This window comes from Euprymna scolopes, chromosome 12 (genome assembly GCF_053919585.1).
Source record: "Euprymna scolopes isolate OS-2025 chromosome 12, ASM5391958v1, whole genome shotgun sequence".
Taxonomy (NCBI): Eukaryota; Metazoa; Mollusca; class Cephalopoda; order Sepiida; family Sepiolidae; genus Euprymna; species Euprymna scolopes.
Window position 1 is genome coordinate 137,650 of NC_136493.1, and position 23,799 is coordinate 161,448.

General features: G+C 37.4%; 1 protein-coding gene across 2 annotated transcripts in view; it reads right to left on the bottom strand.

The window, feature by feature from the left end:
• Positions 1-23,799, bottom strand: part of LOC145291135 (neuronal acetylcholine receptor subunit alpha-9-like) — a 77,079-nt gene that overhangs the window by 30,345 nt on the left and 22,935 nt on the right. For both annotated transcript variants that reach the window (XM_080136650.1, XM_080136651.1), the window contains exons 4-5: positions 11,520-11,629; positions 9,460-9,538 (exon numbers count right to left, since the gene is read on the bottom strand). In XM_080136650.1, the coding sequence (XP_079992776.1) occupies positions 9,460-9,538; positions 11,520-11,629 (189 nt within the window). The remainder of the gene's footprint in view (positions 1-9,459; positions 9,539-11,519; positions 11,630-23,799) is intronic.

Here is a 23,799-nt window from a genome sequence, read left to right on the forward strand (position 1 = left end):
TAGCAAGTTGGTTCTCATCCTACTCGGAGCGAGAGTGGCGCTCACATCTCGCCCCCTTTTCTGTTTTCCAGACATTTTGACGCGATGTGTCCCCCTTTCTGGCATCGGTAGCATTGAATGCATGGTGTACGGCGCTGCCTCGATCGTTCGAGCTGACAGTGCTTAGCAAGATGGCTGGCTCAAGAGCAATTGAAACACTGCAGTGAGTTCACAGAGGGCTTGTGTAGAGGCACTTTTTACGTGCCTGGCCTGTCGACAGCAGCTGCAACCCATTCGTTATTCACCACGGACCTTACTCGGCTGAGCATACTTTATGTTGGGATCTTGTTGATATCAGCAGATGCACGCAGCAACTCCTGCGTATGGACAGGCAGCCCAGCCATGAATGTATACTTTATCGTCTGTCTCGGAACTCATCCGAACAGGCTGGAGAGCTTTGTTTACGCAACGTAGAACTGATCTACCGACTCGTCCGAGTGTAAGGTGCGTCTTGAAAACTGCTTGTATGCCTCACATGGGTCAAGCACAAACGGCCTGCGCAGGGCATCTTTCACCTATGTTATATTATTCTTCTCTGCATCTGACAGCTGTTGGTAGACGTCGAAAGCTCCTCCGGCTAGTCGTAAGGGGATAACCTATTCAACTCCCGAGAGCTTGCAGATAAGGTCCACTCTCTCTAACCAGTCTACAATAGATGTTGTGCCGTCATATTCCGGTACTAATTTTAGGCCGAACCTTTCTTCAGCCATAACGCCGAGATAGCTTGAACCAGAATGTTCTATTTGTAGTTTTTTCTGTCCCTTTCTTCCTGACCTCGATTCGCGAAACTTTTTCCTTTTTTACCCTCTTTCTGAAACGAACAACACGAAATCTCTTTCATCAACCGAAGCAAATGAAAGAATGACGTCCACACAAAAAAAGAAATCCGACGTCTTTTATCTCCGCGGGGGTGAAAACTCATGCAAATCAGTACAAACCGGATTTCCTGTACCATCACGTAGGCGCAGTGTCATTTGTGCATTAGACTTGATAGCGTTTGGCTCATACATTGCCTACCAGCCAAACTGAAATGGCATTTAACATCTAAACATCCAGAGTTGTCGAGCAAAAATGAACAATATTTTAAACGAGAATTGACATTAAATAAAATGCAAGTTTCTGTATTTGTAAAAAGTTCAGATTGGTTGACAAATTGATAAAAAAAAACAAATTATGCTGTGACGAAGATAGCTGAAATTGTAATTTTACCTGCATGACTAAAAATAATATTTCAAGAGGACGCTGTGTAGCACAATGACGTAGCTCCTATTTTGGAGAAGCCGGAAGCTTATATATTAATAAACCTTAAGCCTAACTTTTAACCTTATGCTCAACTTTTTCTGTACTTGTGGTGAAGTGCACACGAGTCATGCAGGTTCCTTGCGATTTTGAAAATGTTAGGCTATATCAACCAGTTTTAACTGATAGCTGTTTATGAATTCGGTGCACAGTGAACGTTCAGTTATGTTGACATTTGAATTTGAAGAACAAAATATGAGCGATGATTTAAGTTGATCAAAATATAGACATTGCTGGTAAAGTACAACTCGTTGTATTTGTTCGTTTTATTAATGATGAAAATATGATAGAAGACTTACTGTGTTGCAAAGAGTTGTCAGGGACTAAAAAAGTACAAGATGTATTTGAAGTTTTTAATTTATATTTAGAGTATTTTGGATTGGACTGGAAAGACGGTGCTGGTATTTGTAATAACAGGATGTCTTAAAAGCTTTATCCCAATCGCACACAAAGAAAATCCAAATATTATCCATACTCTTTGTTTAATTCATTGAGAAACATTTGTTGCTAAAACTCGCGGATCTGAACAAAAATCTGTATTGGATATTGTAGTGAAAATAGTAAATTGCATCAGGATGAGACCACTTAAATATCGACAGAATCAGTTTGTAGAATTAAAGGGGATGATATTATCTCATATTTACAAAGTACGAGAAGAATTATTGACCTTATGCTTGCAGGAAAATCTGAAAGACTTAGTAGAAGGTTTAAATAATGTCAATTTATGTTTGAAATAGCACATATCTTGGTGATATATTTCATGAGCTAAACCTCTTGAACTATATCATTCAGGCCAGAAACGAATCTATACTTCTAATAATAAAATAAATGCTTTTCAGAAGAAATTGACAATATGAAAGAAACGTATCAGTGCAGGACATTTGCAAATGTTTCCAAGTATTTAAAAAGAGATTTTCAACAAATTTAGCCAGTGATTTTGAACCATTTGGATACTTTATTAACAAATCATGACAAATATTTTACATCAACAGATGTTGACCAGTATGATTGGATTAGAAACCTATTTGTAAAATTGGGGCAATGAGAAGAACAGCTCATATTAGCAGAAGAAGAATTTTTCAATGTTCTAAATAACATGATATTAATGTTGAAGAATTCCGAGCTTAACCGGAATGGTTATTGGTTGAAAGGAATATCCTGCTCAGAAAGCGCTTCAAGTTTTTGTGCAACTTTAAACCTCTTATTTGTGTGAATTTGGATTATTAGCTCTGAAAACCATTAAGTAAAAGAAACGAGCACAATTGCTGTCTGTGGAAAATGAGCTTTGTGTGTTTCTATCAAAAACATGACCCAATCTTAAAGTCTTCAGCAAGAAACACCAAGATTAAGTTTCCAATTGAGTTTTTGATAAGAACAAATGTAATCTATTCAAATATGTACAATTTTGTTTCATTTCATGTACAGCAATTACATAACATACTTTAGACATGAGTATTTTCGTTTCATTTTATTTTTAAATGTGTTTTTTACATGACACAATTAATTATTTCGTAGGGGTTCTATGAGTCAGTGGAATGTTTCCATGAGGTTTCGCTCCAGCAAAAAGGTTGAAAAGCACTGACATAGAGGTTCATGATTCTAAAGAATACTGAATTCATTCATTAAGCATGAGGAGTTAGTAAGCACCTCTTATTTGAATGCTATGACAATATGTCGAATGAATCGAGAAGAATATCAGGAGAATTGGAAGAAGTTTGTTGATGTAGCTGAACTAAAAGGTTTACAACTAAATAAAGAAAAGATTATATTTTCAAATAAGTCGTTGAATATACTGAGTTATGTCATCCAAGATGGGGAGTTGAGGCCAGTTCCTAGACGTCTGCAGACTTTACGAGACCATCAATGCCTAATACAAAGAAGGTTTTGCAACGTACACGTGAAATTCTTTCGTATAGAATTTTCTAAAATAAAGAAGGAAACAGAACATTCAGTTGTGACAGCCAATGATGAATTAGTTCACTTTGAAGTAGAAACAAATGCTTCTGGTGCAGCCATAGCTGCTGATTTGAATGAAAATGGTCGGCCTGTTGCCGTCTTTTTGAGAGGTCTCATGATTCTGAGTGAAATTGTGCAGCTATAGAGTAGGAGGCCCAGGCAATAATTGAAGCTATTCGCCATTGGAAGTATTATCTAGCAGGACATCACTTCAGTATTAAGACAGATCAATAATCAGTGAGATTTATGTTTGACAGAAAACATAAAAGTAAAATTAAACATTGATAAAATAACTCGTTGGTGTATTGAGTTGGCTTGTATGATTCTGATATTTTGTATCGACCTGGTGACCAAAACATTCCTCCAGATATATTTTCAAGAGCTTTGAAAGAGTTTTATTTGCATATTGCCTTGTCTCATATAAGTGCAGTTAGGCTATATCATTTTATTAAAAACTAAAAACTTGTCATGTAATTTTCTGTAGATAATGTGAAGAGAATTGTAGCTCCATATACTGTGTGTGCTCAGTATAGCTCTAGGGTTTGGAAAACAATCACCCTAAATTAATTAAAGTTGCTCAACTATTTGTGTGGTTAAACATTGACTTTAAATGTTCAGTTACAAGTACTGATAAAAACAAGTATATTTTTTATTATTGTTGATGAATATTTAAGATTCCCTTTTGTGTTCCCTTTTGTGTTTTCATGTAGGGATTTATCCACTGGAACTGTTATAAAATGTTTTACACTGCTTTTTGCTATATTTAGAATACGGGCTTATGTCCATTTCGACAGTGGTGCATCTTTTATGAATCAGGATTTCCAAACCTTTATGCACAGTAAGGGTATATCATGCAGTAGAACCAAAGCTTAGAATCCTAAAGGAAATGGACAAGTGGAGAGGTTTAATGGAGTTATCTGGGATGCTATTATTACCACTCTAAAATCTAGAAATATATTAAAGCAGCATTGGCAATGCGTTCTACTTGATGTCTTTCACTCAATTCAATCATTGTTGTGTATTGCTACTAATGCTACATCACACGAGAGATTCTTTTTTTTTTCGACTTTAATCTACTGGACCATCCGAAACGGTTTGGCTATGTGAGTCAGGACCTGGTATTTTGAAGAGGCATATTCGTCATTCTAAAAGTGATCCCTTGGTTGATGAGATAGAACTCGTACAGGCAAATCTGAACTTTGTTGAAGTATTCTGATGGAAAAAAGACTATTGTATCTATAAAGCACTTTGCTCCATTTCCATCAGCGTCCATACTACCTATGTAAAATGTTTTTGACTCCTAATGGGGATAGTTATTTATTTATCGCCCACCTCGGCAAAATGTGGCACAAGGCCGGAAAGTAGGGATCCAGCAGGCTCCCCTAAAGGAGGGGCACTCCTACAATTGTAAAACTTGCCTGAGTAACCCCGTCGGCATTCCCCGGTAGGGGCGCCTCAGGTAGTAAGCAATGAACTTACTCCACCGGAAAGCCCAGTGGCAAGGTATGGGAGGGTGGACCTCCTAGGTATTAACCAGGCGGCGTACCTCAGTCCGACAGGTGTGGGCCGGTTCCCGGCCCCTTACCTGTCGGGCTGAGTGTCAAGAACGGATCCTTGACGAGTACTACTACCCTGTAAAATTTCTGGGATATCTAAGGATTCGAAAACTACACAAAGTCATACAATCTCCAACAGAGAATCCAAACGACCCCAAATTTCTCGAAAAGAAAGCGACTGTTATCAGAACTGATTCAATGTTTAGTTTCTGATTATAAGAGACGCATTGGATGATGGACGAAAAGCATTGAACATATTAAGAAAACATTATTTATCAAAAGAGAAACCGAAAAGTATATTCTTATATACATAACTAACATCTCTGAAATGTAACATGGATGAAACGATCACCGACTACGTTATAAGGGCAGAAACAACCGACAATGCCTTAAAACTCTCAGGTGAAATAATAAGCGATAGCTTGTTGATATCAATGACCCTCAAGGGACTTCCAGCCGATTTTAAACCATTTACAACTGTTATAACTCAGAAAGACAAATCCATAAATTTCAGCGAATTTAAAGTGGCATTGCGCAGTTACGAAGAGACTAATCGTATGCTCGTGGACAATAATAACTCCAGCAATATTATGAAGTTCAAAAATGCTTCTCGAAAGCAGACACCACCAAATTACGCAACTCACCGCAACGTATTCTCCAAAAGTAATTTTCCCAAGAAAAAGAATAAAATTATCTACTATAATTGTGGACGACCCAACCACAAAAGTTTCCAATGTCGATATAAACGCTCTAAAATGGACTCCGTAAAAACCGTTGAGCACTTTGAGGAAGAACATACATTTCTATTCACATGTTACTTTGAAGTATGAGCAAGATAGAAGTCATGCACCAGCCTGCTCCTGTCAACACGTACCAGGAACTGAACATCCAAGTAAATGGTCAGAGCTTGAAAGCAGTAGACCATTTCACCTACCTTGGCAGTACACTCTCTCGTGCTGCCAACATCGACATCGAAATCATCAACCGCATTGCCAAGGCCAGCAGCTCCTTTGGCAGACTAAGGAAAACAGTCTGGGAACGAAGAGGAATTCAGCAGTACACAAAGGTCAAAGTGTACAAAGCAGTGGTCCTGATATCTCTTCTATATGGTTGTGAAACGTGGGTCCTCTACAGACGTCACGAAAAACAACTAAACCACTTCCATCTTCGATGTCTTCGGAACATCTTGAACATTCGCTGGCAAGACAAGATCCCAGACACTGACGTTCTCGAGAGGTCCAAGCTCCCAAGCGTCATCCCTACGATCCGCAAAGCGCAAACCCGCTGGGTAGGCCACGTGTATCGGATGACAGACGCGCGCATACCAAAACAACTGCTCTATGGTGAACTCCAGTGCGGAATGAGAAGAGCTGATGGACAGCGCAAACGGTTCCAAGACACTTTGATGTCCTATATGAAAGACTTCAACATTGACGTGAACTCATGGGAAAGCAGTGCTTCCGACAGGCCAACCTGGCGCCGCTTGGTACACGAGGGCTCTCTACTCGCGGAGGAAGACGAACTGAATCTGCAAAAGAGAAGCGCGCCGCGCGAAAAGCCCGAGATGCCGAAGTGGCCGTCTTCAGCCACTGGTGTCCAACATTTGGCAGGGGCTTCCGCGCCCGGATTGGACTGATCAGTCACCTGCGGACACATAACTAGTTATCTATGGTCATAATCGACTCCGATTGACGAATACACACACATCAACTTTGACAATACCACAAACGGTAAAAATCTCCTTGTAGACTTTTATTAATGTTGATTCAAACTTTAATCCTCAAAGTTATTTTGTCGAACTTGCCGACGTTAGTCAAATAAATGATATAGTCTTGAAAAGAGGCGATGCTAAAATATCCCTAAAAAATAATAAAGGCGAAATCTGTAACTGTATTCTAAAAAATGCTCTGTTCATACCTCCATTTAAGCAAGACATATTTTCCGTGCAGGCTACAATTAAACAAAGCGCGAATATACAATTTGGCCAAAATAAATCAAAATTTATATACCCCAATGGAACTGTATTTGACATTAAAGAAAATGGCCGACTATATTATTTAAAAAGAATGGTTCCCTCAAAAACTGCCTGTCATGACTTGGAAACCTGGCATAAAATTCTAGGACACTGCGATACAGCTGATATTAAAAAATTACCAAATGTAGTCGAAGGCATGAAAATAATACCTTCAGACGATCTCCCAAATTGTGATGTTTGTGCACAGGGAAAAATGACAAAAAATATAAGCCGAACGCCAGGCAAAAAGCTACGAAAATTCTCTCACTTGTGCATTGTGACTTAGCAGGTCCGATCAGCCCAATGGGGAGAAATAATCTAAGAAACCCAAAAAGAGAAGCATGCACAGTCAAAATCACACCAAAAATAAAAATTTGTGAATTATCCCGGGCACAACGTTAAACTGCGACCATTTCTATCTTACTGACCAAATTAACTAACTAATACCTAACATAATGTTTTCAGTTTTTGTAAAAAAAAAAAAAGAAAAAAAAGGTAACTTGTTAAAACCTTTTCTTTGTAAATTTCTTATTTGTCAAATAATTCTTTTTGTATCTTTTTTTTTCAAACATTTGTTAAAAAAAACAAAAAAAACAAAATGTATATTTGTGAATTTTTGTGCATATGTTTATATGTATTTGAAAAGTATTCTATTCGTATGTTTATAGATATTTGAAAAGTGTTTATTTTTATGTATAAAAAAAGACTCAATGTAATAAAAATGACTTCTTTTTGCACACATTATACCAATATATTAATAATTCTTTTTGACCAATTAGAATAAAGACAAATTCCTCCAAAACCAGAAGAAGAAAAAAAAATCTTTTATTGGTTTATTTTTCTTCGTTCATTTATTTGTTTATTTTTATTTATTTATTTATTTTCCTTTTATCAAGTCAAACCAAAATTGAATCCGAAAGGATTTTTCGATTATATCAAAAAAGGGGGTGCGTAAAATGTTTTGGACTTCTAATGGGGCTATGAGACGAATGGATTCGCCAATCATTTTTATAAGCACCGGCTGTGCTAAACAACCAATGAAAACGTTTCAAAATTATTATAAAATTGTCGAATTTTGGATTCAATCAGTTCGCCATTAACTACGCCACATTTGATTCTTGGCCGCCATCTTGGTTACTGATCTGAACTCTGCCGACATCTTTGTTCAACACAATGTCTCAAAACTTAACAACCTAATATTGACACTTCTGGTGAGGTGCCTAAAATCTCTCCCAGGAAGAGTGTTGAACATGTTTTGGAGCTGAGTACTGCTCCATCCACTCCAGAGACTGTAAAAACACCTGAGCCTTTACTACGAAGATCATGTCGTACTGTAAAACCTATAGATATGTGAATTTGTAATGTAAGTGTATATGAAATATTATTTACCTTGATGGGGCCAGTGTTCTTTTAGGTGGAGAAGAATGTAATATAAATTCTAGTGTGATTTATCAGGATAGTGTTGGGTATGCTGTTGCACGGTGATGAGCGGTATTACTGTTGTTATTTATCGATATAGTTTTCCTAATGTGATGTAATTGCATGTTTATTTAATTTTCATATTTTCCAATACATCTAACATTTGTTTACCGTTTCTTTTTTTTTACAAGGTGGTCACCACTTATCAAGGCCCGGAAGCCACTCAGGGATAAGGGTTATTGTAAGTACAGTACGTTAGTTTGGATATTTAATAAAGTGTCTACTTAAAGGGGCGGTTCATCAAGAATTTGTTTATGTTGGACTTGAAGACATCCAAGTTGTAGTCAGGTGGGAAGCAGGCAGACGGAACAGAGTTCCACAGGCGTGCGGTTCTAAGAAAGAAGCTTTGTTCATGGAATCTACGTTTTGATTTAGGCATAGATAAAGAGTGGGGAAAGTTTTTGAGAGTGGATTCAGCTAGACGGGTGTTTTTCGTAAAAGATTGGCGAGAGGGGACCAGAGATTGTAGTTCAGACGAGCACCTGCCATGGAAGTAACGATAAAACAAAGATAGGCTTGCAACGTCACTTCTGTGGGAGAGAAGTGTGTGTGGAGATTATTCAGCTCATTAAAGCTTAGTTATAGGTTAAAACTGTTGTCTAACACAACACATAGGTCACGCCTCCATCATGCAAATATATCTATTTAAAGGAAAATATCGCTCTGTTTATATTGGCTGCCGTGCTCCATTTATAGCTGAACATATATTAAAGAAATGTATTTATTTCAATGCACCTTTTTCTAGACATTAGCTGGAGCATCACTTGAAGGCCCGTGATTTAGCAAGTTAATTAAAACAATTTATTTGGATTTCTGGAAGAAATAAGATTGCCCCCAAATCAATGATGTCCGTAGAGGTGTGAGACATAGGTAAATCAAAACATTTAACCAACAAATAAAATGAACTACGAAATTTACAGAAGAGAGTAATATAGATATGCCAAACATACGTAAGGCACACATCTGCTTAAAGGAAAATATCCTTCTGTGTTGGCTCTGATTCCGATTCATGTTTTAATCATGTAGATTATTCTGTTAACCTTTTTTCTGAAAATCTCGCAAGTCTGTTTTTCAGTCGTAGAATATAAAAAAGAAAGTAGGAAATGGTATACTTACTGTTCTAATTAAACCGACATTACCGTCAGAGCCAATTATAGCGGTGTTTCGGCCATGCTCCGCGTCAACATCATTTGCGCTGCAGATGAACAAAAAAACAAAAACAACTGGTTAATATAGTATTTAACTTAACACATGTTAGATAAAAAGAAAATATATATCCTGATAACGATTCGTCAGGCCATTAGTTACACGAATCCTCAGGTGGAAGAAACGCGGACAATTCTGCGAAGCTTACTTGCCATATATGGTTTTAAAACTTACTAGCTACCTCTACTTGCGTAGGATGGTTACGTATCAGTTATATTTATCATAGTCTTTTCTTCTAATTTACAGTCATCTTGCGTTTGATTTCAGTAATGAAATCAAATCAAATCAAATGGATACGTATCCCAGCGAAATTAATAATGTAATTAGACTTATCATTTATTATGAAAAAGTGAAGAAGCTAAAACCTAGTAATAAAAGGACAATGCTTTCCCAACCCTATATTATTAGAAAAAAAACATCATCTATAGGTTTAAATGATCTATAGAAGAATTTAACTTATCCAGCGATCACGAAAACCAATATACATCGATTACACAACCACGACCTTATCCCGCTGCTAACCATGAATGATATCGACTCCGGCACAGTCTTCCGACATCTACAAAAATAATAACTATTTTCCCTCCGAAGTCAAACAAATCTTAGTCTAAAACACAAAGATATCATTACGAACCAAATGTAAAAAAAAAACTGAAAGTTCTCGAATTTATCTACATAAAACACCTAAATACTACAACTAACGCTATCACTTTCCACACAAACACCAACGTTTTAATATACTTATCGTAATCTTCACCTTTCCCCCTTCACGCGACTAAGTTAATGACTTCAACACATTGATCGCTAGTGGACTCCATACTGGAATGTAGCAAATTGCTGATACCACGCTGCTTCACAAAACTACCTATCAACCGTCCGCTTCATACTTTCTAGTGTACCAGTCACTTACTGATAAAATAGTGCCTATATATAACTAAAAATGTTTGGCGTGTAAGAAATATGAGATAAAATTCCCATTGAAGGAATAAAATAAATCATAAAATCAGGGTGCTTTTGATGGAAACCGAAAACAATAAAGAACGTTTACGCAAATATATAAGGGTAAAAACATTCTTGATAGAGAAATTAAAATGCAATTCGATTCAGGTTTAGACCCTTCAATATAAAATTTAAATACGTAGAAAAATATAATAGATCAACAATCATCACTACTTTTTGTTTCCGATTATTACTGAATATTTGAAGACTATAAAATGAGTTATATGAGAATCTAAGGAAATTGCTTCCCTAAGCGACCAAAGCCGGTGGGAAATAATATGAGAAGTCAGTTGGAAGTGGCTCGGAGGACGAGCGCAAAAGTAGTCATGTTCTATTGATCTGAATATGAAAAAAATATGATTTCCAGTCATAAGTTAATATATTTAGACGTCATTGTGCGGCTTGAATCCCCGTCTCTTCTTTTATTAATAGTGGCTTTGGAGAAAATATTTTCATTTGTAAAACGTAATTAAATAAAGAAATCTAACGTAAAAAAATTGGTCTTGCAATAAAATTTTCTGACAGAATATTTAAATCTAAATCGAATAAATACCTCTTAATTTGGAACGGGGGTTTGTTTGCTTTTAAAAATGTATATTAATAGCCATAAGTAGAGTGTATCATGACGATTATACATGTTACTTAGTGTTGACTCTCATCAATATCAGATAATTGACCACATAAGAATACAAGGCACTTATAATAAAATGTTATGGTTGAATATTTATTGGAGACATTATAAAAATGGAATCATCCACAAACTAACAACGGGATGTAAGGCAACGAGGTTAATTGAAGAGTTCAAAATACAGCGAAATATATTATGTCTAAAAATAGTTAGAAAAGATAAGTTCTATGTTTCCACCTCAAACTACATTACGTTTCACATAAGCCTGGTTGTTTATGTTGTATGAGATGTACATTATTAAATGATACAATCCAATTGAAGAATCCCGAATACGATTACTCACGTGTTATACGGCGTCATGTCTGGTATCCAAATCGTGTTAGCATCAATTCTCAATTCATCCATTCCCTCGTAAATATCGGGATTCCAAACCAAAAACTCGTCCTTCCAATACTGAGATGAAAAGAGGAAAATATAGAGCAACACAACACCTATATTTTTAAAAGATAAATAATGCTATACAGCGATTTATATATAAATTTATAAAATAAAGTATAATATGAGTATATACTATATATAAATTTATATACTATATTTATATATAAATTTATATACTATATTTATATACGAAATGCAACTAATCTATTAAGCATATGTACAAAACGTTTAAAATAACTAAGTATATGTAGAATAACGGTGGTCTATAAAGACCTGTTCATAACAATGGCTAATGTTCATACTGGCCTATGTTGCACTGTATTTCTTATGGATAGGAAACTACCCAATAGAAATCTCGCTGACGAAGCGCTAGCTCTGTATACTACTCCAGTAGTGTCCGCCATGTTACTTTATAGTGTTGACGTGGGACCCGATGTATCGTTCTTTCGTGCTGATAAAAACCTTATTTAAAGGTTATACAGTATTTGTTTAACTTAGAAAAATTTTATTAGCATAAAAGGGTAAAAAAAGTAAAAGATTTTAAAAATGGGTCGTGCCCTGAGGCCTTCTTGATTAGACGTAAACCGTAATTCATCTAATGCCGAGCGAGAATTTAAGCATTCGCTTGCTACATTCAAATATTTTTAGCGGCACTACCCCAGGAAAATCTCAACAAGTTGTTGGTCCTTATAAATTTTATTTCACCGGATATTTTCAAATATGTCAGCGATTGCGGAAATTATGAAGAAGCCTGTCTCAAACTGGAGGAACTCTTTATCAAACCAAAAAACGAAATATACGCACGGCATCTACTCGCCACGAGGCGTCAGTAACCGGGAGAAAGTCTGGACGAGTATCTTCAGGCATTACGAGTCCTTAGCAAAGACTGCAATTTTAGGGACGTCAGCGTGGCGATATACGCTAATGAATCGATCCGGGATGCCTTTATTGCCGGAATTCAGTCCCATACCATTTGCCAGCGTTTGTTGGAAAATAAAACGCTCGACCTGGACACTATGTTTGACCAGGCCCGAGCGTTGGACAATGCAACGAGGAATATGGAATCGTATTCACCAGCACGATACCGGGAACCAACCGCTGCAGCCCTCGGGAAGGAAGAGTCATCGGACTTGAATTCTAATCAAATAAATCTAAGTGCTGCTAAATCTGAAATTAAATGTTGGAACTGTGGAAATTATAAACACCCAAAATCACGATGCCCACGAAATCGAGTGTTTGTCATCGATGTAAATGGACCGGGCATTTTGCAAAGTGCTGCAAATCAAATAATACTACTCAATCAACTTCTGCCTCGGTTCCTCTATAAGTTTGAGTTTGGCAGTTCCATCGTTCCTACAGAGACCCACCGTAGAAATCCACATTTTGGATCGGCCATTAAGAGCACTAATGGACAGTGGTAGCTCTGACAGCTTTATTCATACCAAAGTAGCTGAGGAACTGGATTTAAAAATAACAGATTTAGACTTGAGAGTTTCGATGGCATCGTCTGACCTCTCATCAAATGTGGTAGGTGCTTGTTTTCCTAACGTACTTTTTAACAAACGTATGTATCCCAACCAGAAACTGTCAGTTTTAAATAACCTTTGTTGTGATGTGATTCTCGGACTGGATTTTCAAAGTAAACATGAAATCTTTACCTTCAAGTACGGTGAGATTTCAATTCCTATTGAGATTTGTGGACTCGCTGTGGCTTCGATGGAACCGCCTGAACTTTTGCTAATATAAATAAGAACTGCAAACCGGTTGCCACCAAGTCTAGACGTTATAGATCAAGTGATAGCAAGTTCATTGACCCAGAAGTTTAGCGCCTTTTAAAGGAGGGGATCATCGAAAACTCAAACTCCCCCTGGAGGGCACAAGTGGTCGTGGTTAAATCCGATAATCAGAAAAAGAGAATGATCATTGATTATTCTGAGACTGTGAATAAGTACACAAGCCTTGATGCCTACCCCCTGCCCCGGCTGGATGACGTAGTGAATAAGATTGCCCAGTATAATGTATTCAGCACAATCGACCTGAAAAATGCGTATCACCAGATCTCTATCAATGAGAATGACAAACCCTTCACTGCTTTTGAAGCTAACTCTGGTCTGTATCAGTTCACCCGAATACTCTTTGGAGTTACAAACGTAGTAGCTTGTTTTCAGCGAATTGTCGATGAAATTATTATTTCTGAGGACACCTTTGGATACCTGAACAATGTTTTCATCTGTGGAAAGGATCAAGAGCAACACGATGAGAATCTGGAGAAATTTATCAAAGTAACAGAAAAACGGAAAATTACGCACAATAAAGAAAAGTGTGTGTTTTCTGTGAATGAACTGCGCTCCATGGGTTATATCATTGGACCCAACGGTCAAATTAAACCCGACCCCAAGAGGTTGAACTGGATGTACAACAACACTTATTACTACGAGCGTCGCCAACTCTTGGAATAGAACCAGCAACGTTAGAGCGGTGGATGACAGAGAAGTGGAATGCTGTGGAGAGGCCGATGCGGAGATTGTAGTAAGGAATATGCCATTGCGGCTAAGAGTGATCGTGCTGGATAGACTGGTTGCAGGGATTGATGTGGTGCTGGGCCTTGACGCGATAGACCGACTGGGAGGAGCTACTATTGCTAAAGGCCAGGTGAAATTTGGCAATACGAGTGCACCGGGAATAACAGGAAGTGTAACCAGGGGCGATACCAACCAACCGTCGAAACCCCCAACCATGTCTGATTGAGGATGATGACTTTCGAGCCAGCTTCGATAGCGAAACATGGATGGTAGAATGGCGATAGACCGCGGAGCCACCTGTATTGACGAATCGGGTCAGCTGCTACAAAAGCACACTGAAAGGAGCTGCGGAGTTGAGAGATGGATAGATGAAGGAATATTAATGCCGTGGTCAGGGAAAGTTGAAGGAATTTTGCCACTCATGGCTGTGGTTCAACCTATTAAGAAGAAAGTTAGACGAGTGTTGGATTTCCGTGAACTGAACAAGTTTGTCGCTTGTCACACAAAGGACGGAATCGACGTGTGCGAAGAAGTCGTAAGGAAATGGAGGAGGATGAAGCAGGCAACTAAAATTGTGAACCAAAGTCAGCCTACCTCCAAATTCATGTGGATGAGAAATTGTGGAAATATCAATTGGTAGAGTACAAAGGTCAAGTTTATTGTCTGACCAGATTAGGATTTGGTCTGAACTCCGCACCAAACATAATGACGGCAGTTCTTAAGACAATGTTGGCCAAAGACAATGCAGTGAAGAGAGGCACCTGCTCTTACATTGACGATGTACTAGTGGACGAAACAGAGGTGACTGCGGAAAGGGTGAGAGAGCATATCAAAGCATATGGACTGACGACAAAACAGCCTGAGTCACTGGAAAACGGAATGGCTTTGAGATTTCGACTACAGAACAATAAGGCTGGTGAAGACGAAAAATCAGTGCCGCACCGGTCTATTTTTTCTTATGAATGGCGACATCCATTGGCTGTAACACAGAGAGAAGAACGGGCCTGCGTGGACATCGCAGTTGGTGAAGAGGTGTGGGTGAAACCACCCAATTCTCGTTGCACGACTGGCTGGGGAAAAGGTGCAGTGATTGAAGTACTCTCCAAAAACAAGGTAGCGATTGACGGAATGCCTCGTCACATTTTAGATATACGGAGAGTCTCCTTGCCATCAGAGGAAGGGGAGGTTGATGCTAATGTTGAAGTGTCTGAAGAAGAGCCTCTTCGACGATCGCACCGTGAACGAAGACGCCCACCGTGGATGGCGGACTATGGTACGAATTATTGATATTAGAGATCAAGGGGGCGTGTGGTTAAAAGTAAAGAACCTTACCTCATGCATCGTGCGGGTCGTGTTAGGAAAGAAAAAAAAAGAGAAAATAAAAATGGCCGCCCCCTGGTATTATGGACTGAAAATCACGTGATGTGACGTGAGGGGGAGGGGGTATTCAAATGAGATGTGGTTGGATCTCTCTATAAAAGATCCGTCTTCTTTATTTTGGGCGTCAATGGGGAAACTGCAGAGAGAAGAGAGCAGTTGGATTTGAGTTTGAGACTATTGATCTGAGGTTGAGTTCAAATTTAACGTCATTATCTTAGCTACACTGCTCTATCCTCGCCGTCCTGGCTAGAGAATCAGACACTACGGCGAAAGTCCCGTTATATTTTGACTTCCGTTTTTTTTATAACATTTATTAACGCTCTATGAAATAACCAGAAGAATTTGGCTTCGTGTTTTATTCATGTTGTGTATTCTATAAAGAACACATTAATTGGCGACGAAGTAAGGATAATGTGGAGCAACAATATGAAAGCAATTTAAATAAAAGATACAACGGTGAAAACCCACCCCCAACGAATCACCGAAAAGTGCTGCGTCAGCGACGAATGGAGAAAATGGTATTTCTAGGCACAATTAAAAAATGGGACAGTGCAGAAGAGGAATTCTCGTACTATATTGAAAGAGTGAAGTTCTTTTTTGCCGCCAATGATTTATTGAGTGAAGATAAGAAGTGTGCTATTTTTTATCTGTTGTTGGTGCCAAATGTTATGCTATCCTCAGGGGTCCAGCCGAAAACAAGCCTGAGCAGAAAACGTTTTAAGAACTGTGTACTCTGATGGGGAGACACATCAGGCCGGCCCCCAACGAGATATATGAACGTTTTTTATTCAACACGAGGGACAAACAAGAACGCGAGTTTATCAATGGACATGTGGTCGCACTGCGAAACATGTCGGAGCATTATAACTTTGACAAAAAAGTAAATGAACACATACATGATCGTTTGGTGATGGGAGCTAAGGACGAAAAGATACAGGAGCGCTTGCTTGGCGAAAGGGTGCGAACGTTGACAAGGTCATTGAAATAGCAGTGTCTCTGGGATCTGCTAGGAAATATTTCAAGTTACTGCTGGGAGCATCGACAAGTGGAAGTGAAACGTCTGTCCACAGGTTACCATTGAAGAGATAATGTTATCGTTGTGGGAGCACTGCCCACCAGGCAAAAAAGTGTCAGTTTAAAAACAGGGAATGTTTTAAATGTAGGCGAATCGTCGGAAATGTAGACAAGATGAGAGCAGGCCGTCTGGTTCAACAACACCTGGGAAGGAAATAAGTATGGTGAACAATGTGGAGAAGAATTGTTGCCCAGAAGAAATGGAAATAAATATGGAAAAACTAGATCCACACACAGTCGCTCTACACTTCAGACACCGTCAATCCTAGTGGAACTACTAATTAACTAACAGAAGGTGGTCATGTAAGTGGACACAGAGGTCTCATGCTCAATAATAAGCCTAAAAAATTCAAGAAAATTGGCCAAATTCGGGATTTAACAAAGTTTACAAAATCACCTATAAACCCAAGGAATATACAAATTATACCCGTTGCCAAAAATGATAAGGGTGACCTACGGATCTGCGGAGACAACAAAAAAAAACAGTAAACCGAGCATCATCATGTGACAAGTACCCCAGAAAGAAAAAATGTTAATTATATTTTATAAATGTAATTTATAATCTATTTCGAATTTAAAACTATAGAAAAATATAATAATGTTAATAAACTAGGGAAATCACTTAGGATAGATAAATACTCACTTCCCCAAACCTTGAAAGATTTTGATTTTTAAAAAATAATTTTTTAAACGTATTTCGAAATTTTAAACGTGATTCGATATAATTAAAAATATTTTTTTAAACTTTAAACAAATTTTTGGAAATTTTTAAACGTAATTCGATATAATTAAACGAATTTTTAAGTTTTTAACCGATACCAATACAGATTTTAAAGTTTTTTATACATAAGAAAAGAGATTTTAAAATTAATTTGGGTTCAAATTAAAATCGATTTATACAAGGAATTTTTTTTCGAAATTAGATCTTAAATTTAAATAATTCAAAGTTTAAAATTAGGTATTACATCATCGGATAAAAAAGGGGGGGATTTAACAAAACGAGATTTAAACGTGAATTTGCGAGGTATATATACTTCACACTTCCGGTTATAAGATAGACGAATATTGGCTGAAGAGAGCTTGATAAGGATACCTTAAACGGGCCTTATTATCGGGCTTGAAACCGACGGTACCAATGATCTGTCTCAACTAACAACTTTCTGTACACAATATATATATATATATATATATATATATATATATATATATATATATATATATATATATATATACTAAAACGCCACCCGGCATTGCTCGACCGTAAGAAACGCTGGAATATGATGAATATGATATTTCAATGTATACATATTTTGTACTTATTACTATAAAGCCAATTCTGTATTGATTATTATATTGTACATAATAACTGAATTCATACAGATTTCGTATCGGTTATAATAGAGCGAATTCCACATTGAATATTATATTGTACTCAGTATATGGCAGGAGTTTTAAAAGTTTAAAAAAGTATGACGGTGCTATTAGCTAGAATCGAAACGGCAAGTTATATTATTCCAGCCTTAGTTATTAAGTTTGCTAAAAATGGCGTCATGGCGTAAAAATTTGGATTGACAAAAAATTCTAACATTTAGTATAATATATATATATATATATATATATATATATATATATATATATATATATATGTGTGTGTGTGTGTGTGTGTGTGTGTGTGTGTACAATTATCATCAATGTGACCATATTTTGTTTGTGGAACACTTAACGCGTATTTCGTTAGAAAAAAATGCTTTGGTTTCATGCCATAATTTTATTTTATGGTAGGGGACATTTTCTTTAAAAATATTATATACACAATTATTATCTACTTTCACGTGGATCATATTTCTGGGCAGAATTGCACAACTTATAATGATTTTCTTGCATAATTTTGAAAGTACTTTGTATTGTTTGTTTTTTTAATTTTAGTATTTTTTAAAAATTTTACTGTAAAAAGTTTAGTCATTGCTCATAAAGGAATTACAAGTAAGGAGATTGACGGAGTAAATTTGCTTGCTAGTTTCTTCTAGAAGAGAAAACTAGTAGGTCAGTAGCTCATTTTGGCATCATTTCTGGAGGAACTTCAATCTGAGATGGGGTGAACGCTTCACCAGAGCGTAGTAATTCGGTAGACAGGTGTTTTTCAAACGTAAAAACAAAACTGAAATCAATGCCCATTATATTATGTTCAAGTCAATGGCTGCGCCAACTCTTCTTATTTGGGACAAATATACCCGCCCAGAAACAGACAATACCGCCCGGTGTTGATCAGCCTTGAGAAATGCTTAAATATGATATTTTAATGTATGCGAATTTCGTATTTATTATTATAAATCCAATTATCTATTTTTTATTGAATTTTCACCCCAAACAAGGAACAGCGCCACTTTGATGTAGGGAGTGGGTACTATCTGAGACATAATTTGCAAGGGTACTATTTATGGAGTTGAGCAGCAAGATGTCTGTTTAAATTAAATTTGAAACTCTACATGTCAGTACACTCAGGGAAGCAGGAACCCGGAAAGAATTTCCAAAGTCTAGCAGTCCTAGAGAATAATCTATTAGATTAGAACGTTTTCGGACATCTGGGAATTTCTACGGTGTAGGGGTGGGATTCAGCTGCTTGTCGGGTCTGTCGCGGGTATTTATGTCGAGAGGGCACAAGAGCTTGTATTTCGCCGGGGCATTTACCATTAAAATACTTGTAGAACAGGCAGAGGGATGCAACATTTCAATGGGACAGCGGTTGAAGTTTAGCTGATAGTCGGGACCTATTAGGTTGGCGACTCTCTTCTGGACCCTAAGAGGGCGAGATTAGGAGCAGATGCACCGGCCCAAATATGGCAACAATACTTCATACATGGGAGAATGGTGGCCTCGTAGAGATACAGGATACTATCAGGCGTAAGTAACTTTCTAGCTCGGTAGAGAGAGCTCACATTTGCAGCAGCCTTAACAATACCCTCAATGTATCTGTTCTAACTTACGTATGAACGTATAGCCAAGGAGTTTGAACGAAGTACGTTCAGGTAATGTATAGCCATAGCTATTCGGGGTTGAGCTGGTTTCTTGTAGTTATTTAAGAAAAGAATCTTAGTCTTGGCAGCATTGAAAGTGACCATCCATTTTTGTTCTCATTCCTCTAGTGTTTCTGTCATTGATTTGGATAAATGTTCATTCGTTTTCCCCTAATGTATGTTATAGTGCGTGGTGTCGTCAGCAAATATACACATCTCAGAGACAATTTTATCAGGGAGGTCATTTATGTATATCAGGAATAATAAAAGTCCAAGTTTCGACCCCTGAGGTACTCCATAATTTATATCATATTGTTTTGACATACAATTATCGAGAGCATCCTGGATTCTCTTATTTTAGAAGGATTTCATTATGTTAAGTATTCGTGCAGTAATACCATAAGATCTGATTACATTAAAAGACCATCGTGCCATACTCTATCAAAGACGTTAGATATATCTAGAGCTACTGTCCTCCCCTCCCTGCTTACTTCACGGCATGGTATATACTTCGGAAATTACACTTAGGACATCTACAGTAGAACAGGCTTGCCTAAATACAAACTGTTGGTTGACAGAAGTTTAGCAGCAGTTAGGTGGGGGACTAGAGCTTCATTAATTATGAACTCAAATATTTTGGCGAAAAGAGGAAGGAGGCTAATAGGAGCGATAATTTAATAGGTCAGTTCTTTCGCCAAAATTTTTCTGTGCTGATACCACAGAAGCAGTTTTCCAGCAGTCAAGAAAGCAAGAGTCGTTAAGGCATTTGTTGAAAAGTTTGGAGAGAAAAGGAGAAACCCCTGTGGAGCGTTCAGGTCCACATGCTTTTAAGATTTCTAGGTGTTTTACTATATCATGTTCTTGAGAAGAAGTGATTTTCAGTTCATCCAGTGTCGTTTAAATCTGCATAGGAAAATTTGGGAGGGGGTAGTTTACTGGATCCAAAATAAAGTTTGAGGCAAACCGACGGGCAAGCAAATTAGCCTTCTCAGTTGACGTGCAAACAACTTCAAGATTGTTGGATATTGGGAGAATTGTTGATTGCCCCTTATTTACTACACTGTAAAAAATTTCCAGAAATAACGATTTCCTAATTTCTGCGCTTTAATGCGTTTTCTGGTGGTTTCGATGCATTCTCTCTTGTCTGTTAATATGTCCTTCTTACAATTATCTCTTACTTCTATATACTTTCGTCTATTTGTACTAGACTTATTTATGAATCTTGGCTTTGTAGCAATGGCAGCTTTATAAGTAGAAGAAAGCCATTGAGAAGAGTGGGGTTTGCTATAGAACTTACATGTGGGAATATGTGTTTCAATTTCCGCTTTGAACCATTTGGTGGTCTCGTTTGCGCACTGTTCAGTAAGAAGATAAAAGATATTTCCCCATGGAGCATCTCTGATGTGATCTCTAATGGCATCACAGTCAGTCTTATTGTAGTACCTTGTCGTTTTGAGTAGTGGCTCTTCAACTTGGGCCGAGACTTTATGTTACAAGAAAAGGGGACCTTTTCTTGTAAGAAAAACATTAGATAAGTAAAAATGACATTAGATAGACCGAGATTCGAACCTGGTAAGCAAGGTTCGGAAATAGATTCAAGAAGGAATTCGCATTGTTCAAATTAATATAAAATAGTAGATATGTTTGAGTAAAAGGAATTTTGATTATTCAATTCTTTTTATTAAAATATAATTAAAATAAGGTCATTTAGAAAGCGAATAGAAAATTAAAAACATATTGAAAAATAAGTTAGGTCGAAAAATAAGTTAGGTCGAAAAATAGGTTAGTAAGAATTCTTGTCTGTAGACTTGTGCGAACCACGCATGTTCAGGCTACGAGGTCGATCACGTTTTTGGACATGCGTATGACGTCATGGCAGAAAATCAATTCTCAATATAGTGTGCTAGTTTTAGTAAGATTGAGAGACAGAGTTGGAGACACAGAGAGACGGAGTCCAGAGTCGAGTTCAGATTGAATCAGAGGAGGGTCTCCCTTTCGTAGCGAGGAAGGAAGTTTTAATCATGTAGTCAACTTTGAATTCCTGGATGTCATAATCATTGCGATCGGTCGAATTTAATAAAAGAACACATCATATTTTGTAACTGCCGTCTTGTGTCATCTTTCTACCAAAATGAAGGTAATGTGAACTAATCGTTATTAATGAACATCGTGTATAACTCATCTAAGTAATGTGCCCACCTCTCTATCTAAATAATGACTGTCCCCTCTTCTCCTGTGTTAAAAGAACTGATAACTCTCCTTCGCTAACATAGTTTATAAGAACCACAGACTGTAAAATGTATAAATGTCTCTTCTTCCCCTCATCAATATGTACCCCATCCGTCTCTAAAAAGACCCTATCCCTATGCAACACATAGAGTGATGTCTATCGTTATCACAGCGTGATCAGCATTTCTGAGAAGGCAATGGATATTTTGTTACAAAATGATCAGGAACTGTGGTCAGAAGTGAGGCTTGCTGGTCCTGAAAATCTGGGAGACGGGTCAGGAACGTTACTGTCTGTGTCAATTAATGGGATATAAATAAGTTATGTATGATGCTACTAGCTGTGTCAATTGTATTCAATATATAGTAGTGCTCCAACGACGTAGTCAGGTAGTAAAATATGCTTTAAATATACATGAATTACAGCAGGTTTCATATTTATATTATACTAGCGGGGGGTACCCGGCGTTGCCCGGGTGTTTGTAGGTGTGTATATGGGGAGGGATAAGTAATAACCCTGAAACGATGTTAAAAAATCGGAAAAACCAAAACCAAAACAAAAAAAAAAACAGCGAAAAAAAAACCGCTGTGTGTATGGGGGGGGGAATAAACTCAAGAATAAGCGAAGTAAAAAAAAATAAAGAAACGTTGCCCGCGTGTCTAACGATGTAAAAGAAAAATATAGTTTTGGTCGTGAGGCTGGATTGAACCCGGGGGCCTTGATGCGGAGGTGAAACAAACTCCAATCACTTAACCGTCTAGGCCAAGAGTAAGAAGAATTGCTTATAGTGTTAAAATAAGGCTTATAAAGCGAGTGAAAGAGGTTTGATTGAAAGATAGGCACTAAATGAGGTCATCGCGGGAGCGTTACAAGATGACATAGCAGTATTTTATTTTTTTTCGTTTTACTTCACATTAGCGTTTATTAAATTACGTATTTCGTTTCCTGTCTAGACATCTCTCTCTATCTGTCTGCCTCTCTCTCTCTTTCTCTCTCTCTCTGTGTTTGTGTGTGTGTGTCTCTCTCTCCCTCTCACTTCGTCTCCCTTACTCTAAAGACTGTTACTAAAAAAGAAAATGGCGTCTGGCTGGGTTTTTTTTTGTAAAAACTTCGATCGTTAATATTTTTTGTAAGCGTATTTTTTTATTTCACATTTTTTGGCTTGTTATATTTCGTTTAACTATCGTATCTAACTATTTTTAATGTGCTAATAATTTTGGTAACGTTGTCATAGCGTAGAGGTTTAGCTTGTGTGAGGGTTAAACTTTTTTTACCGATAACAACAATGTTTTTTAAATTCAGACTGCCATTAGAGCTTGCTGACGTCAAGATCACGTGACATGACTCAGCGGTTTTTAAATACAAGTTGACCCAAAATAAACGGCCCCGTGTATACTTTATGTAGAAGAGTTGGCGCCCGTATGTTTTGGGGCAGTTATAAATCGATTTAAAAATATGTAATGTTTAACATTAAAATGTCACTTTTTTGGGGCCCCCACTGCAGAAAATCAATCAGTTGACGCACTTCTGATGGTCCTTTTGGGCTAATTTTTCGATATTTGTCGTCCGGAGGGTGGAGCTTTAATATGATACCAAGTTTGCGAATTTTTGTTCCGTCGGTCAAAAGTTTTTAGCAGACACAAAAACATACATACATACATACATTTTCGCTTTTATATATATATAGATATATTATTTATTATAGAGCCAATAATCCATTGAGTAGTATATTGTACCTAATATGTAGTAGTGCTTTTAGAGTTAAAAATATAACTAGGGTACCATCCGTTAGAATCAGAATTAAAACGTATAGCATTCCAGTCATAGATGTTAAGTTTGAAAAGTTTGCTAAAAATGGCGTCATGACAGTAAAATTTGAGACTTGGATGAACAAATATATATCAAGGGACGCAACGGAAGCAGCTAAATTGAAGCTGTCTGCTATGACACTGTGTGTACAAATGTGGG